General features: G+C 42.5%; 1 protein-coding gene and 1 non-coding gene across 7 annotated transcripts in view; one reads left to right on the forward strand and one right to left on the reverse strand.

The window, feature by feature from the left end:
- LOC120547899 (PDZ and LIM domain protein 7-like) overlaps window positions 1–17500 on the forward strand; it is a 105728-nt gene that overhangs the window by 78975 nt on the left and 9253 nt on the right. For 2 of the 6 annotated variants that reach the window (XM_039783716.1, XM_039783718.1), the window contains exons 7-10: window positions 3756–3916; window positions 5736–5793; window positions 13023–13118; window positions 15148–15482. In XM_039783716.1, coding sequence (XP_039639650.1) covers window positions 3756–3916; window positions 5736–5793; window positions 13023–13118; window positions 15148–15482 — 650 coding nt within the window. The remainder of the gene's footprint in view (window positions 1–3755; window positions 3917–5735; window positions 5794–13022; window positions 13119–15147; window positions 15483–17500) is intronic. The other 4 variants (XM_039783719.1, XM_039783721.1, XM_039783717.1 and 1 more) reach the window with 3 other exon arrangements.
- trnat-cgu lies at window positions 10358–10431 on the reverse strand. The gene has a single exon. It is a non-coding gene; the product is annotated as a tRNA-Thr (tRNA).

Genomic DNA, 17500 nt, shown 5'->3' on the forward strand with positions numbered 1-17500 from the left:
GGACTTTTAACGCTGTATAGAGCCAGCCATCTCCACCAGACTCCATGTAAATAATCAGGACTTTTAGCGTGTATAGAGCCAGCATATCTCCGCCAGACTCCATGTAAATAATCAGGACTTTAGCTGTATAGAGCTAAGCATATTTCCACCAGACTCCATGTAAATAATCAGGACTTTTAGCTGTCTACAGCCAGCATATTTCCACCAGACTCCATGTAAATAATCAGGACTTTTAGCCGTCAATAGCCAGCATATTTCCACCAGACCTATGTAAATAATCAGGACTTTTAGTGTGTAATAGAGGCAGCATATCTCCACCAGACTCCATGTAAATAATCAGGCTGTATAGAGACAGCATATCCCCGCCAGACTCCATAAATAATCAGGACTTTTAGCGTATAGAGACAGCATATCTCCACCAGACTCCATGTAAACAATCAGACTTTTAGCGCATGTAGAGCCATATATTTCACTAACTCCATAATAATCAGGACTTTAGTAAGTAGACAGCCAGCATATTTCACTAGATTCCATAATCAGATCTTTGCGGCTAGAGTTAGTATCTTCACTAGACATTACTATCAGATCTTTAGTGTAATAGATATTATCAGACTCCATACATCAGATCTTTAGCGTAGTATTACATACTAGACTCCATGTAAATAATCAGGACTTTATCATTGTAAAACACACTTCATTCAAAGTGGACAGAAACTAAATAAAACTACCAAAAGCCGTCTTGGTTCATCTTTCCACTGTTCCAACAATCACCACTCTGGTCGGTTGAAATAAACCCTTTAATTCACCCATTTACATGTGGAGATATGCTGGCTCTATACACGCTAAAAAGTCCTGATTATTTACATGGAGTCTGGTGGAGATATGCTGGCTCTATACACGCTAAAAGTCCTGATTATTTACATGGAGTCTGGTGAGATATGCTGGCTCTATACACGCTTAAAAGTCCTGATTATTTACATGGAGTCTGGTGGAGATATGCTGGCTCTATACACGCTAAAAGTCCTGATTATTTACATGGAGTCTGGTGGAGATATACTGGCCTCTATACACGCTAAAAGTCCTGATTATTTACATTGAGTCTGGTGGAGATATAGCTGGCTTCTATACACGCTAAAAGTCCTGATTATTTACATGGAGTCTGGTGGAGATATGCTGGCTCTATACACGCTAAAAGTCCTGATTATTTACATGGAGTCTGGTGGAGATATGCTGGCTCTATACACGCTAAAAGTCCTGATTATTTACATGGAGTCTGGTGGAGATATGCTGGCTCTATACACACTAAAAGTCCTGATTATTAACATGGAGTCTGGTGGAGATATGCTGGCTCTATACACACTAAAAGTCCTGATTATTTACATGGAGTCTGGTGGAGTTTGGTGATGGTGATTTCGGGGCTGTTTCATGTTAAACTAAAAGGATCTTACTCTTTAACTAAAAGCTCTATCTCTGTAGGGATCCTTTCATAATGTTGTCAGACACTTAGAATAATAATCTGAGACTGTCAGTGGCACAAACCAAACTTTTAGTGGATGCTAGCTGACGCTGAACATCTGTCCTGTAGGGCTACATTACAGCCCGGTTCGCGGCTGCTGGTTACAGCGTTCTCGCTCAACACTGGACCAACTTCAAATATTGTTGTTCACATGACTCACTTAGACAGAAAAAAATGGGAACATAGAGTTGAAAATAACCTAAAATACCTCTCTAACTTCCTCTCATTTGCATCCATTTTTATTTCAATGTCATGCGAAATCAAGTCAACACCAGCTAAATATTGCTTTCCTTTTCTTTGCATCATGTCGTTGAGATCAATCCAAACATTTAGCTTGTGTGTCTTCTTTTTAGAAATCATAAAAACTGTTTAAGTTTTCAGTAACAGCAGCAGGGCATCCACAGCTTTACAGCTGAAGTCTGTACTGTCTTAGTTGTTGACCTGGTCACAGGTCTGGCGAGGTCGGTGACTCGAGTCTGTTCGGGGGGCCGTCGGCGTTCATTTTGGCTGATTTTCTGTGTATAATCAGGGGGCGGGCACTGCCGGCAGTCGGACTCAATGACCCATCTGATTGGTGGAGAGCTAATCAGGAAACGGGGAGCAGGATGAGCGTGACTAGAGTCTCTCAAAATCTGATGAAAATCTTTTAAACTGACCTTTGTTGATCTGAAATGAAGACAGATTCAGGAACTGTATATATATACACACACACATAGACACACACACATAGACACACACAACTAGCACACATACACATAGAAAACACAAATACACATAGACACACACCACAACACCACACATAGACACACACATAGCACACCCATACACACAACACATAACAACAATAATATAACCCCAACCACACACACACACACACAGACACCAGCACAAACAGACCACACAGCACACACAGACTACATAGATACCACACACACACACAACAGCACACACACACACAGAAACAATAATAACACACAACACACACACACGACACAAAAAGAATACACACACACACACCACACAGACAAAAATACACACCAACATAAATACACACACACACACCCACACAAGCACACACACAAAATACCACCACACACATCATCCAACACTACACACACACAAATACAAAAAAACAAAAAAAAAAAAACACACACCATCATAATCAACCAACAGACACACACAGATACAACACAAAGACACACAACACACACACACACACAGATATCACACATCACAACATCATCATCATCATCACACACACACACACATCATCATCATCACACAGAGATCATCAACATCATCATCAACATCATCATCACACACATACATACACACATAAAATCATCATCATTACACACACATATCATCATCATCATCATCAGATCATCATCATACATCATCATCAATCAAACACAATATGAGATTATCACACACATCACCATAATTATCATCATCAATACACATCACATAGACCATATCATCACCACACACACCAAAACACAACACAACAGACATACAGCACACACATCACACATCACCAACACACGACAATCACTATCTATCACCACACAGACAACACACAGAGACTACACATAATCACACACAGACACACATATCATCATCATACATCACACCACAACATCATCACATACACATCATCACCACCAGACACACACAAACACACACAGAGACACAAACACACACAGACACAGAGACACACAGACACACACACACAGAGACACACAAACACACACAGACACACACAGAGACACACACAGACACACACACACACAGACACACACAAACACACACAGAGACACACAGACACACACACACAGACAAACACAGAGACACACACACACACAGACACACACACACACAGACACACACACACACAGACACACACAGCCTGTTTCTCTCTTCAGATGGTTCCAGTAACATGTCTCTGTGAACTATTTTAGTCCGATATGAGATCAGATTCTCAACCAGCCGCCATGACAGTCTGGCTTTGAATTTCCGGAGAAACCAGACCCCCCCCCACGTGACGCTGTTCGTCCAATCAGCTGCCGGTTTAGCATTTTTTGGGGGCGACAATCCAGACTAGCGCCGCCTGTTGCTATGGAGACGTATCAGGTCTCGTCTCTCCGGTGTGTTCTGAGGAACTTTCTGGACCGACTCGGGGGGACCGATCGGTCCCAGTCCCGCTGGCTTTACTGCCGACTGCTCGGTGTGTCTGCAGCTTTCGGGACGCTCCCGTAGACAGCGCGTCCCCGGTCTATCAGGCCGTCCAGAGTGCGGAGAAGGACCAGGACCCGAGCCAATGGGGGCGCCGCAGCGCTGCAGCCAACCTGCAGTCCAAGTCCTTCAGAGCCCTGGCCCATGCGACCAGAACACAGGCCCGTGAGTTCCTGCTTCATTTTAATTATCACTTAGTGCTTTATTATTATATATAAAGTGTAACTCTCAGCCAAAATGCACTCTAAGGGTGTTGTTGTGAAAGTACCCGAGTCACACTTTAGTTTAAAATAAGAATTAGGACAGAAACGCCACTTTTAAGATTGACCGTATTCTTCCTCTCCTGTTGTTTACAAAAACTTTCTATATCAGACCTTTGACAAAAGAACGATAAAAAAGGGACAAATGTTCCGAAAAAATCTACAAAAATGCAGGAAAAAAAATTTAAAACGCTGAAAAAGTGACAAAAAAAGACATCAAAACATCAAAAACATCAAAAACATCGCCAAAAGTGAGAAAAACTTGTTAAAAAAGTGACAATTTATTTATTGATTTATGATCCATTTCTGTGTGAAAGAGCCACACTGTGTGTGTGTGTGTTTGTGTATATCTCTGTGTTTGTATGTGTGTGCGTCTATGTCTGTGTGGGTTTGTGTGTGTGTGTGTGTCTCTGTGTGTGTGTGTGGCTCTGTGTGTGTCTGTGTGTATGTGTATGTGTATGTCTGTGTCTCTGTGTGTGTGTGTGTGTGTGTGTGTGTGTGTGTGTGTGTGTGTGTGTGTGTGTGTGTGTGTGTGTGTGTGTGTGTCTCTGTGTGTGTGTGTGTCTCTGTGTGTGTCTGTGTGTATGTGTATGTGTATGTCTGTGTCTCTGTGTGTGTGTGTGTGTGTGTGTGTGTGTGTGTGTGTGTGTGTGTGTGTGTGTGTGTGTGTGTGTGTCTCTGTGTGTGTCTGTGTCTCTGTGTGTGTCTGTGTGTATGTGTGTGGGTCTATGTCTGTGCGTGTTTGTTTGTGTCTGTGTGTATGTGCGTGTGTGTGTGTGTGTGCCTGTGTCTGTGCGTGTTTGTTTGTGTCTGTGTGTATGTGCGTGTGTGTGCGTGTGTTTTAACGCTGAAAAAAGTGACCAAAAAAACATCGCCAAAAGTGACAAAAACTTGTTAAAAAAAAGTGACAAAAAATTGGAATAAAATCGACAAAAACGTATGTGAACGAGTCACACTGTGTGTGTGTGTCTGTGTGGCTCGTTCACACACACACACACACACACACACACACACACACACACACACACACACACACACACAGACACACACACCTCACGTAAAACATATAAACATATACGTTAGGCGTGCAGTGTAGCTGTGTTTGCGCCTGTTGAGAGGTCTATGTGATGTCTATTTTAAATTTTGACCCAGAAAAACAAAATCCCAGAGGTTAAATAGTATAATAGGTTAATAGTTTGGCAGCTTTTAACTAGAGGTGTGAATCTTCGCTGATCTCCCGATTTGATTACCATTATCATGTCAGCGATTCAATTCGGTTTCGATATCTCGATGCATCACAATGCGTCAAATCCATGTTTCTATCAAAGCCATGTAGGATATTTAATTCATAGCTTTTCAAGCTTCAAAAACCAAACATTCTGCAGGGCTCTAATACTAAATAACTTGGATACATAAAGCTATACAGCACTGAGCACATGGCACCTCCTGAATGTGCAAAACATACAAGAATATATAATTATAAACAGAAATAATCGATTATGAGCCGGCCGATTATCGACGCAGCATCGTCCACGATTCCATGCATTATATTATTTATTTATTTCAACACCTCTACTTATAACCAAGTCACAAGAAAGGGCTTTTCTCTGCTAAGACCCCCCCTTATCTCTTTAGTGTGTGTTTCTATTAAAGCTGACTCACCTGCCTCATAAAACACAGGACGCTGACTGACGTCTGCTCTCCGCTGTGTCTTCTGTCTGCAGTACCAGGGGAGGAGGAAGAGGAGGAGGAGGAGGAGGAGGAGGCTGGGAGGAGGAGCAGGTATGCAGACAGCTGCTGACCCCCAGCTGCTCACCCCACCCCCAATACCTTACCTCACCTCCCCTAAAGGTCCCCATATCTTAACATAATAACGTTAAGGTTTAACTCATCTTGACTGTCTTTTAGACTCTTATTTTGAAATACAGCAGCGGTGTAAAATACCTTTACACACAGACGCACGCACACACACACACACACGCACACACACACACAGACACACACATACGCAAAGACACACACACACACACACAGACGCACGCACACACACACACACACACGCACACACACGGATGCACACACGCGCGCACACACACAGATGCACACACACAGACACACACACGCACACACAGACACACACGCACACACACACACACACAGACGCACGCACACACGCACACACACACAGACGCACACACGCGCGCACACACACAGATGCACACACACAGACGCACATACGCACACACACATAGACACATACACACACGCGCACACACGCACAGACACACACACACGCAGACACACACACACAGACACACACGCACACACATACACTCTTATTTTGAAATACAGCATTGGTGTAAAATACCTTTACTCGGTTATGTCCATTTATACTTCTATCCTAATAATAATAATAATAATAACAATACGAGACTGTGGAGGCACTGAAGCACCACACACTGACCAATCACTCCTTATGGACACCCTGCAGCCAATCAGAATGAAGTATTCACCCAGCCCGTGGTATGAATATGAATATGAATGGTGAGCTGCGGCGCTGCGTATATCTGGAGCTCTGCTGCTTCTCTGAGAGGACAGACAAAGCTTTTAACCTCCGCCCCGAGCGCTGATGGATGGATGGAGCTTTCTCTGCTCCGCACACTTATTTAATCATCCCTCCATTATGCACAATCGATCCCTGCTGCCCCCCCCCCCCCTCCTGTCAGCCCGAATCCACAGCGCAATGACTCAACATGAATCAGTGGGAGCCTTTTAACCGACAGTAAAGAGACCGAGACTGTTTTTCCTTTCTGTCTCTAAGTCATCCTGACTCACTGAAGAAGAACTAAGACACAAAGAAATATGGTCCGATTTAGTGAATTCTTTAAATGCTTTAAAAGTCGTGTGATCTGAACAGCTGTGCACAGATCATCTAGACCAGCGGTGTCAACCTCAGCCTCACTACGAGCCAGACTGGAAAATAGCAATCACAGTAAAGGCCAGACATGTTTAGCTTGTTCACGTGCTTTTATTTCAATCGAAAAAGTCAAATATCTTTGACTGTATTATTGCACGTCTCATATAGCTTTCTCACTTACAGTTTGGTTGACATAAAGCTCTATAAAGGTCGACATAAAGCTCTATAAAGGTCGACATAAAGCTCTATAAAGGTCGACATAAAGCTCTATAAAGGTCGACATAAAGCTCTATAAAGGTCGACATAAAGCTCTATAAAGGTCGACATAAAGCTCTATAAAGGTCGACATGAAGCTCTATAAAGGTCGACATAAAGCTCTATAAAGTCGCGCCATGAAGCTCTATAAGCTAAAGTCGACATAAAAGCTCTATAAGGGTGCACATAAAAAGCTCTATAAAGGTCGACATGAAGCTCTATAAAGGTTGACATAAAGCTCTATAAATGTTGACATAAAGCTCTATAAAGGTTGACATAAAGCTTTATAAAGGTCGACATAAAAGCTCTATGCACGACATAAAGCTCTATAAAGGTCGACATAAAAAACCTCTATAAAAAGTCGACATATAGCTCTCCATAAAGGTCGACATAAAAGCTCTATAAAGGTCGACATAAAGCTGCTATAAAGGTCGACATAAAGCCTCTATAAAGTGAGTCCATATGAAGCTCTATAAAGGTCGACATATAAGCGCTATAAAGGCTCACATAACAAAGCTCTATAAAGGTCTACATACAAAGCCCCATAAAGGTCGACATAAAGCTCTATAAAGGTCGACATGAAGCTCTATAAAGGTGGCCGACATAAAGCTCTATAAAGGCTCCATATACATAGCTCTATAAAGGTCGATCTATAAAGCTCGATAAAGGCTCTATAAAGCCCCATAAAGGCCGCGACATAAAGCTCTATAAAGGTCGACATAAAAAGCTCTATAAAGGTCGACATGAAGCTCTATAAAGGTTGACATAAAGCTCTATAAATGTTGACATAAAGCTCTATAAAGGTTGACATAAAGCTCTATAAATGTTGACATAAAGCTCTATAAAGGTCGACATAAAATGCTCTATAAAGGTCGACATAAAAAGCTCTATAAAGGTCGACATAAAGCTCTATAAAGGTCGACATAAAGCTCTATAAATGTCGACATAAAGCTCTATAAAGGTCGACATAAAAAGCTCTATAAAGGTCGACATAAAGCTGTATAAAGGTCGACATAAAGCTCTATAAAGGTCGATATGAAGCTCTATAAAGGTCGACATAAAGCTCTATAAAGGTCGACATAAAAAGCTCTATAAAGGTCGACATAAAGCTCTATAAAGGTCGACATAAAGCTCTATAAAGGTCGATATGAAGCTCTATAAAGGTCGATATGAAGCTCTATAAAGGTCGACATGAAGCTCTATAAAGGTCGACATGAAGCTCTATGAAGGTCGATATGAAGCTCTATAAAGGTCGACATGAAGCTCTATGAAGGTCGACATGAAGCTCTATGAAGGTCGACATGAAGCTCTCAGCCAACACAAAAGCTCTATAAAGGTCGACATAAAGCTCTATAAAGGCGCGCATACGAAGCTCTATAAAGGTCGACATAAAAGCCACTATAAAGGTCGCCATGAAGCTCTATAAAGGTCGACATAAAGCTCTATAAAGGTCGACATAAAGCTCTATAAAGGTCGACATGAAGCTCTATAAAGGTCGACATGAAGCTCTATAAAGGTCGACATAAAGCTCTATAAAGGTCGACATAAAGCTCTATAAAGGTCGACATGAAGCTCTATAAAGGTCGACATAAAGCTCTATAAAGGTCGACATAAAGCTCTATAAGCCGAATACGTAGCTCTATGAAGGCTCTACACGAAGCTCTATAAAGGTCGACATAAAGCTCTATGAAGGTCGACATAAAGCTCTATAAAGGTCGACATAAAGCTCTATAAAGGTCGACATAAAGCTCTATAAAAGCTCTGTAAAGGCTCGACATAGAAGCTCTATGAAGGTCGATATGAAGCTCTGTAAAGGTCGACATGAAGCTCTATGAAGGTCGATATGAAGCTCTATAAAGGTCGACATAAAGCTCTATAAAGGTCGACATAAAGCTCTATAAAGGTCGACATAAAGCTCTATAAAGCTCTGTAAAGGTCGACATGAAGCTCTATAAAGGTCGACAAAGCTCTATTAAGGTCGACATGAAGCCTTATCAAGAAAAAATGTGTCAAAAGCTTCTGCAAAAGTGACAAAAACTTCAGAAAAAGCGACAAAATGTTGAAAAAGTGACAAAAACCTTAATGGGCCAAAATATTTGGGGAACCTTAACTCTATATTCGGACCGGATCATAATCTGCGAGGGGCTGTTTTTGGCCCACGGACCTTGAGTTTGACACGTGTGAGAGTATTAAACAATAGAAGTGCTTCGCAGATAACTGACAAGCTGTTTAAACCAGGGATGCACCGAATCCAGGATTCTGATTGGGCTGAATATTTGGGCTTTTTGAATGGGTTCTGGTTTCTGCTGAACCTTAGACTTTGTTCCCAGGGAACCGAACCCTACGCTTGCACTGCGGCGCGCTACGCTGGTCGCCGTAGTGACGGCGCCGTTGATTACGGGAAGGTGTTCACGTAGGTGGAGCGTTCAATGCAGTAGGCCAGTGTTTCTCAAATGGGGGTACGTGTCCCCCTTGGGGTCCTTTGGGGGACTCCAGGGGTTACGTGAGATATTTAACAAAATCTTTAATAGTTACAAGGCTGGTTTTCTTACCAAAAATGTGACATTTGTGTCGCCTTCTTTGGACCTAATCCTTCCTTCCTTCTACTGTCCTTCTACTTTTTACAAGTTTCTCACTTTTTTCTTCTTATGTCAATGTTTTTGAAGTTTTTGATACTATTTTGACCTATTCTTTTCTTCCTTCCTTCCTTCCTTCTTTCTACCATCTTTTCTTTTCTAAACTTTTTTTTACAAGTTTTTGTTTTTTTTACAGTTTTGGTCTCCACTTCTCATCAGCATTTAAATGTTTTTTTTTCAGATACAAGGTGCTGTTGTTTAGTAAATCTATCGCTGACAGCGCTGTACTGTTCCTCTTTATATTAGACTTTTTTTTTTCTACCGAAAATGATTAGCGCTGGTCACGGGGGAGGTACTTGGCTTAAAGAAATAATTCAAAAGGGGTACATTACTGAAATAAGTTTGAGAACCACTGCAGTAGGCTGTGAGAAAGTGAAAATGGAAATCGGGAGCAGAGAAAGCGTTGTTTGGCAGTACAAACTTGAGGCCTTTTACATAATCTACAGAAGAAAGCTCTGCGTGGAGCCTCCGCAGAACCATAAATACCTCAGTTAGTTGGAGACTACACTAAGCAGAAGGACAGTGATGTAGTTGACCAAGGCACTGCTGGGATTTGAACCCAGGATCTCCTGTTTACGAGACAGGCGCTTTAACCAACTAAGCCACAGCGCCTTGAGAAGTATAAGTGGGCGCTGAATTAAGAATATTTTCAGAGCTTTATCGTTCTGTCAGTCGGCCTTTTACGACGGCCTGCTCTGCTCTCTACAAAGCAACACGAACGTTGAAAGAAGCGTCAAAAACATTCAAGAAAGCGACAAAAAATGGCAAAAACTTTGGAGAAAGTGACAAAAATGTCGGGAATAAAAAACATCAAAGAAGAGGCAAAGAGTCTGAATTAGTTTAGTAAAAAGTACAGTATCCATTTAAACTGATATAGATGTTTTTTAGGTGCCTATTTTTAGGTGTCTCCTTAAGTGTCTACTTTTTTTTCGTTTTTTGCCACTCGACATTTTGCAGCTTTATTTATGTTTGTTTATTTATGCTTTTTAGACTCTTTGCCTCTTTTTGATGCTTTTTTTTGTGACATTTTTGTCACTTTCTCCAAAGTTTTTTGCCATTTTTATCGCATTCTTGAATTTCTTTGACGCTATTTTCAACGTTCTTGTTGCTTTGTAGAGAGCAGAGAGATAAACGATGTAAAGGGCCGTCTGACAGAACAGTTCTACCCCAGTTCATGCAAACGCAAATGTAAAATTTCCAGCCAATAGGAATACTTGGAATTGATGGTGGTGGTAAATATTCATGAAAAAGGACAAGTTTGTGAACGGGGCAACACCGATTCTGGTAACGAACAACTAGAAACGTTACACACTGGGACATTAAATTAAATGTGAGTCCACTCTTTAACCTTGCAGAACACAGGATATACTCTACTGCTGCCTCCCTCAGATACTTAGTTTGGCTTATTGTGAGCTATCTTCAGGGTTTTAAAGGATATGTTCTAATCACCAAAGTCAAAATAAAAATTGCATTTTCAACCGGAGCAATATCGAGCATTTTGATTTGTGCATGAGACGAATAACAAGCTTGATCTTTTCTCTCTTTCCTTGCTTTACTTAATGTGATCTGAACACTAAATACACTTTATATATTGTCACACGCAGGCTGGTAAGGACTGCATGTGGCAATATATAAATTAGAGATGCACCGATTACAACTTTCTCGGCTGATTCTGATTTCCGATTTTCTTTGAGTTAGGCCGGCTGATACCGATTTTAGCTGATTGCGATTTCATTTTTTCTAACCACTTTACAGCACACACAAATGTTTATTTTCTATCTTTTCTTTAATAGAACATGTGTTGACCAGATAATGGATCACTATAAAATAGATCTATATAAATTACTCCTGGTGTGGGACACTCACTCACATCTAAAGAGCAACGCTAGAACCATTTCCTTCTTTTCACATCTAATATCACACTAAAGAGATGTGATTTTGGGTTTTTGGTGTGGTCCCTCCACAGACTTCAGATACAGTATTAGGGGACCACTAAGGTCTATATAAAAGAGACTTCAGATACAGTATTAGGGGACCACTAAGGCCTATATAAAAGAGACTTCAGATACAGTATTAGGGGACCACTAAGGTCTATATAAAAGAGACTTCAGATCCAGTATTAGGGACCACTAAGGTCTATATAAAAAGAGACTTCAGATACAGTATTAGGGGACCACTAAGGTCTATATAAAAGAGACTTCAGATCCAGTATTAGGGACCACTAAGGCCTATATAAAAGAGACTTCAGATACAGTATTAGGGGACCACTAAGGTCTATATAAAAGAGACTTCAGATCCAGTATTAGGGACCACTAAGGCCTATATAAAAGAGACTTCAGATACAGTATTAGGGGACCACTAAGGTCTATATATAAGAGACTTCAGATACAGTATTAGGGGACCACTAAGGTCTATATAAAAGAGACTTCAGATACAGTATTAGGGGACCACTAATGTCTATATAAAAGAGACTTCAGATACAGTATTAGGGGATCACTAAGGTCTATATAAAAGAGACTTCAGATACAGTATTAGGGGACCACTAAGGTCTATATAAAAGAGACTTCAGATACAGTATTAGGAGACCACTAAGGTCTATATAAAAGAGACTTCAGATACAGTATTAGGGGACCACTAAGGTCTATATAAAAGAGACTTCAGATACAGTATTAGGGGACCACTAAGGTTCTTGGTGTGGTCCCTCCACGCCCTACTGTCTCCCTGCAGGTGTTGCACGTTGCAAACTTGTTATCTTCTGACCACACGATGAAGACTCTCCAAACAGCTGACATGTTGCAGGTTAACTCACCAGGTTCCCTACATGTGGGGAGAATAGCGCCGACACGCAAGCTTCACACCGCGAGCGGGTACGCGCCACACACGGCAGAGAAGTTAAGAGAAAGGATAAAGACACCTTGCTGTGGCGTCCATGCTTTGGCGTCCATGCTGTGGCGTCCGTGCTACCTTGAGAACTGTAACTCGTATAACTTCTGTTGTCAGTTAATTGCAGCGTTGACCGGCATGAAATCGCCATATGTCAGACCGACCTGCCGCTCGCCGGTCGTGGCCGAGCACGTGAAAACCGGTTAATTCCGGTCACCGGCCGCTCTATCGGTGCATCTCTACTATAATCGTATAAACTACATTTCATGACTCCAGCTCCGAATGTGTCTCTCTTGCTCCTAACGCTCCCTTTGCTTTAGCCCTACTGAGCATGCTCCAGCTTCTGCTGGCTCCGCCCCTGCCGCTCTGCAGCCTCTGGACCCCGCCCATGCTTCACCTGGCCCCGCCCCTCACAGGTAACCTCCACATCTCATTCAGCCGTTTGTGTGTTTAATCTGCGTCACACAGAGAGAGAGGGCCTCCCTCGGTCCGTGTTCCTGTCTGTTCATGTGAAACGTCATCTTTTGGAGCCAAAAGTTCGGTCTCTATGCACAAGTTCGCTAGCCTAGAAATCTAGACGCACCCTAGTGGCAGCAAATGTAATTTGCAACCAGGGGGGGTCTAGGCACTCTCCGTTGGCTTGTGCGCTGGAAAAAACAAATCCTGGTCAGGCCAATCACATCGTGTATAGAGTGGGTGGGCGGGGCTTATGGCTGCTGGAACAGTGGTCTTCTGGAAGACTTGGAGTTCAGCTTTTCTTTGAGAAAAGAACAAAGAACGGCACTGAAGTCCTTCTTAAAAAAGGGATGATGTGTTCGACCGGATACAGCAAAAGTTGAATCTATCAACTAGCTTCGCTACCTTCGTCGTTGCTCTGATTGGTTGTAGAGCTATCCTATTGCGTGCCGAGGGAATTTGAAAGACAACCGATTTATCCCGCCCCTCGGATTGAGCCCTGACCAATGGTGAGTTCCCAGACCTCAACATCTGGATGTGGGTCTGGCTTGTCAGGCTACAAGTTCGCATTTCGCCAAGAACAGTTAAAATACCCGGAAGTGTCCCTGACATTTTGCCGAGGATGCATCGGTTGGTAACGTGTAAGAACTTGCAACATGACATCATGACTTTGCGTAAATATACACGGCACTTTCCTAAAGCCAAGTGGCGTGTTATCTGGACGCGTTTTGAGCTATCCGCGTGTATGTCTACGCTGTATACAGCGTAAACATACAAACCACGTGGCACTTTCTAAAGCCAATAACAGCATACGAATTGGCATGTCGTACATTCGCCACTTCCTGACATCAGTCTGGAACTTGTAAGAACTCGGCAGCACCGGTATCCCAACATCTAGTGCTAATTCATCACTGAAATTCCCTTCTGGGAACTTTTTAGGCGAGAAATCAACTGTGTAGATTAAAATATAGGCAGTTCTTAGACAATCCATCGCGAATTCTGGAGGATTAAAACATATTGGGCCCCCCAGGACACAGACATGTGAAAGGCCCCGCACCCCTCCTAGATCAAGGCAAGACCGCCAGACTGAAACAGATACAAAACATGGTCCTTTTAGGGGTCAGCCCTATGTTCCCACAGCCCTATGGTCCCACAGCCCTATGTTCCCACAGCCCTATGGTCCCACAGCCCTATGGTCCCACAGCCCTATGTTCCCACAGCCCTATGTTCCCACAGCCCTATGGTCCCACAGCCCTATGTTCCCACAGCCCTATGGTCCCACAGCCCTATGTTCCCACAGCCCTATGTTCCCACAGCCCTATGGTCCCACAGCCCTATGGTTTCACAGCCCTATGTTCCCACAGCCCTATGGTCCCACAGCCCTATGTTCCCACAGCCCTATGGTCCCACAGCCCTATGGTCCCACATGTCTAGGACATTTCAAAATTAGGTCTTGTGTTCCTACATTTCCCTTCAATTTAAGCCCTATCCTCCCACAACAGTTGTTAGGGTTAGGGGTTAGGGGGATAAAATCTGATACAAATTTATGAAAAAGGAAATGTGGGAACATAAGGCCTAATTTTGAAAAAAATCTTAGAAATGTGGGAACATAGGGCCTAATTTTCAGTCGTTGTGTGTCTGTATGTGGTTGTTTTGTGTCTCTTTGTGTGTCTTGTAATGTTTACAATCAGTTAGAATAGTTTCCAGTCGGCCCTCTCAGTAACCCATCCATGGCATGGGGGTGAGACATGATTGCAAAAACCAAGTTGCATAAAACATTTTCAGTTCATCTAAAACAAAAGTAGGAAGGCTGGATGTGTGTTCGTGTCCTGGGTCACATGGTTGTGTCTGTGTCTCTTCGGGGTGGTTTTGAATCTCCTTGTCATCGTTTTCAGAGTCCCAGCTCAGTGAGTTTTACAGGTTGTTTGTACAGAAAGAGAAACATGCAGCCTGAAGGCAGCGATGAATCAACATTTCCCCTTTCTCCAGCCAATACGCTCAGCCTCCTGCCATGAACCAGGCTCCACAAGCCCCGCCTCCGCAGCAGTACCAGCCAATCCCGCAGCAGTACCAGCAGCAGTATCAGCAGCCGATCCCGCAGCAGTACCAGCAGCCGATCCAGCAGCAGTACCAGCAGCCGATCCAGCAGCAGTACCAGCAGCCAATCCAGCAGCAGCAGTACCAGCAGCCAATCCAGCAGCAGCAGTACCAGCAGCCCCCCACGCAGCAGGCCCCGCCCACTCAGCAAAGCTCCATCCAGGTCCCTCTTGGCTCCGGCCCCCCTAAAGTGGTCAGCACCGCCTGCATCTACCCGTCCCAGCCAGGTGAGAACAGCTGCAACCCAGGGGCACGTTCAGCCCCGAGAAAACGTAGCAACACGTTCATTTAGACTGAACCGAGTTTGGGTTGAACCATTATTATCGGTAGTTTACAGACATGTCGCTGCTGATTGGTTAAAGGTCCACTGTGTAGTGATTTAAAGTGATCTTTCGGAGTAATTTCACCCTAGGCTGCGTTGCACCGCGACCTCGAGCCAAAAAACTGCCCATAAGCTTTTTCCCCCTTGTTATAACGTTGGTCAAGTTAGCATTATGAGCTAGTTAGCTTAGTGCAGGCGCTAATGGACCCACGTTTGTATCTCGTAAATTACCCCACTAATAATGCCCGGAATGATACCAAACGTCTACAGTAGTACAAATAGTTTCTGTACTTATAAAACGAGGCATTAGAAAGTTTGTAACTACACCAGAAGTATATTTAAATAACACTTGAACCTGATGGATACTCCTCTCGGCTGCTACCGCGCGAGATCACGGCCGGATCAGAATGTGCGAGGGGCCAGATTTGGCCCGCGGGCCTTGAGTTTGACACGTGTGATATATTGCATGCACCACAAAAGGTATGTATAAAGGCTTTCAGCCACCCTGCACATTATTGTAGGCCCAGTTCAGTTTAATAACTAATTTTTCATAACATGCAGTACAGGCCAAAAGTTTGGACACACCTTCTCATTCAATGAGTTTCCTTTTTATTTTCATGACTATTTACATTGTAGATTCTCACTGAAGGCATCAAAACTATGAATGAACACATATGGAATTATGTACTTAACAAAAAAGTGTGAAATAACTGAAAACATGTCTTATATTTTAGATTCTTCAAAGTAGCCACCCTTTGCTTTTTTTATTAATAAGGGAAAACTTCCACTAATGAACCCTGACAAAGCACACCTGTGAAGGTAAAACCATTTCAGGTGACTACCTCATGAAGCTCATTGAGAGAACACCAAGGGTTTGCAGAGTTATCAAAAAAAGCAAAGGGTGGCTACTTTGAAGAATCTAAAATATAAGACGTGTTTTCAGTTATTTCACACTTTGTTGTTAAGTACATAATTCCATATGTGTTCATTCATAGTTTTGATGCCTTCAGTGAGAATCTACAATGTAAATAGTCATGAAAATAAAGAAACACATTGAATGAGAAGGTGTGTCCAAACTTTTGGCCTGTACTGTATGTAGTGGGGGGTCCCTGGCCTAAAAAATGTTGAAGACCGCTGTTTTAAAGGTCCCATGACATGGTGCTCTTTGAATGCTTTCATATAGACCTTAGTGGTCCCTAATACTGTATCTGAAGTCTCTTTTATATAGACCTTAGTGGTCCCCTAATACTGTATCTGAAGTCTCTTTTATATAGACCTTAGTGGTCCCCTAATACTGTATCTGAAGTCTCTTTTATATAGACCTTAGTGGTCCCCTAATACTGTATCTTAAGTCTCTTTTATATAGACCTTAGTGGTCCCCTAATACTGTATCTGAAGTCTCTTTTATATAGGCCTTGTTGGTCCCCTAATACTGTATCTGAAGTCTCTTTTATATAGACCTTAGTGGTCCCCCTAATACTGTATCTGAAGTCTCTTTTATATAGACCTTAGGGTTTCTGTTGAGTCTCTTATCCAGTGGCCCTAATACTGTATTGAGTTCTTTTATAGTTAGTGGTCCCCTAATACTGTATCTGAAGTCTCTTTTATATAGACCTTAGTGGTCCCCTAATACTGTATCTGAAGTCTCTTTTATATAGACCTTAGTGGTCCCCTAATACTGTATCTGAAGTCTCTTTTATATAGACCTTAGTGGTCCCCTAATACTGTATCTGAAGTCTCTTTTATATAGACCTTAGTGGTCCCTCTAATACTGTATCTGAAGTCTCTTTTATATAGACCTTAGTGGTCCCCTAATACTGTATCTGAAGTCTTTTATATAGACCTTAGTGGTCCTATATTAGTGGTCCTCTAATACTGTATCTGAAGTCTCTTTTATATAGGCCTTAGTGGTCCCCTAATACT

Source organism: Perca fluviatilis, chromosome 19 (assembly GCF_010015445.1).
Source record: "Perca fluviatilis chromosome 19, GENO_Pfluv_1.0, whole genome shotgun sequence".
In the NCBI taxonomy this organism is placed as follows: domain Eukaryota; kingdom Metazoa; phylum Chordata; class Actinopteri; order Perciformes; family Percidae; genus Perca; species Perca fluviatilis.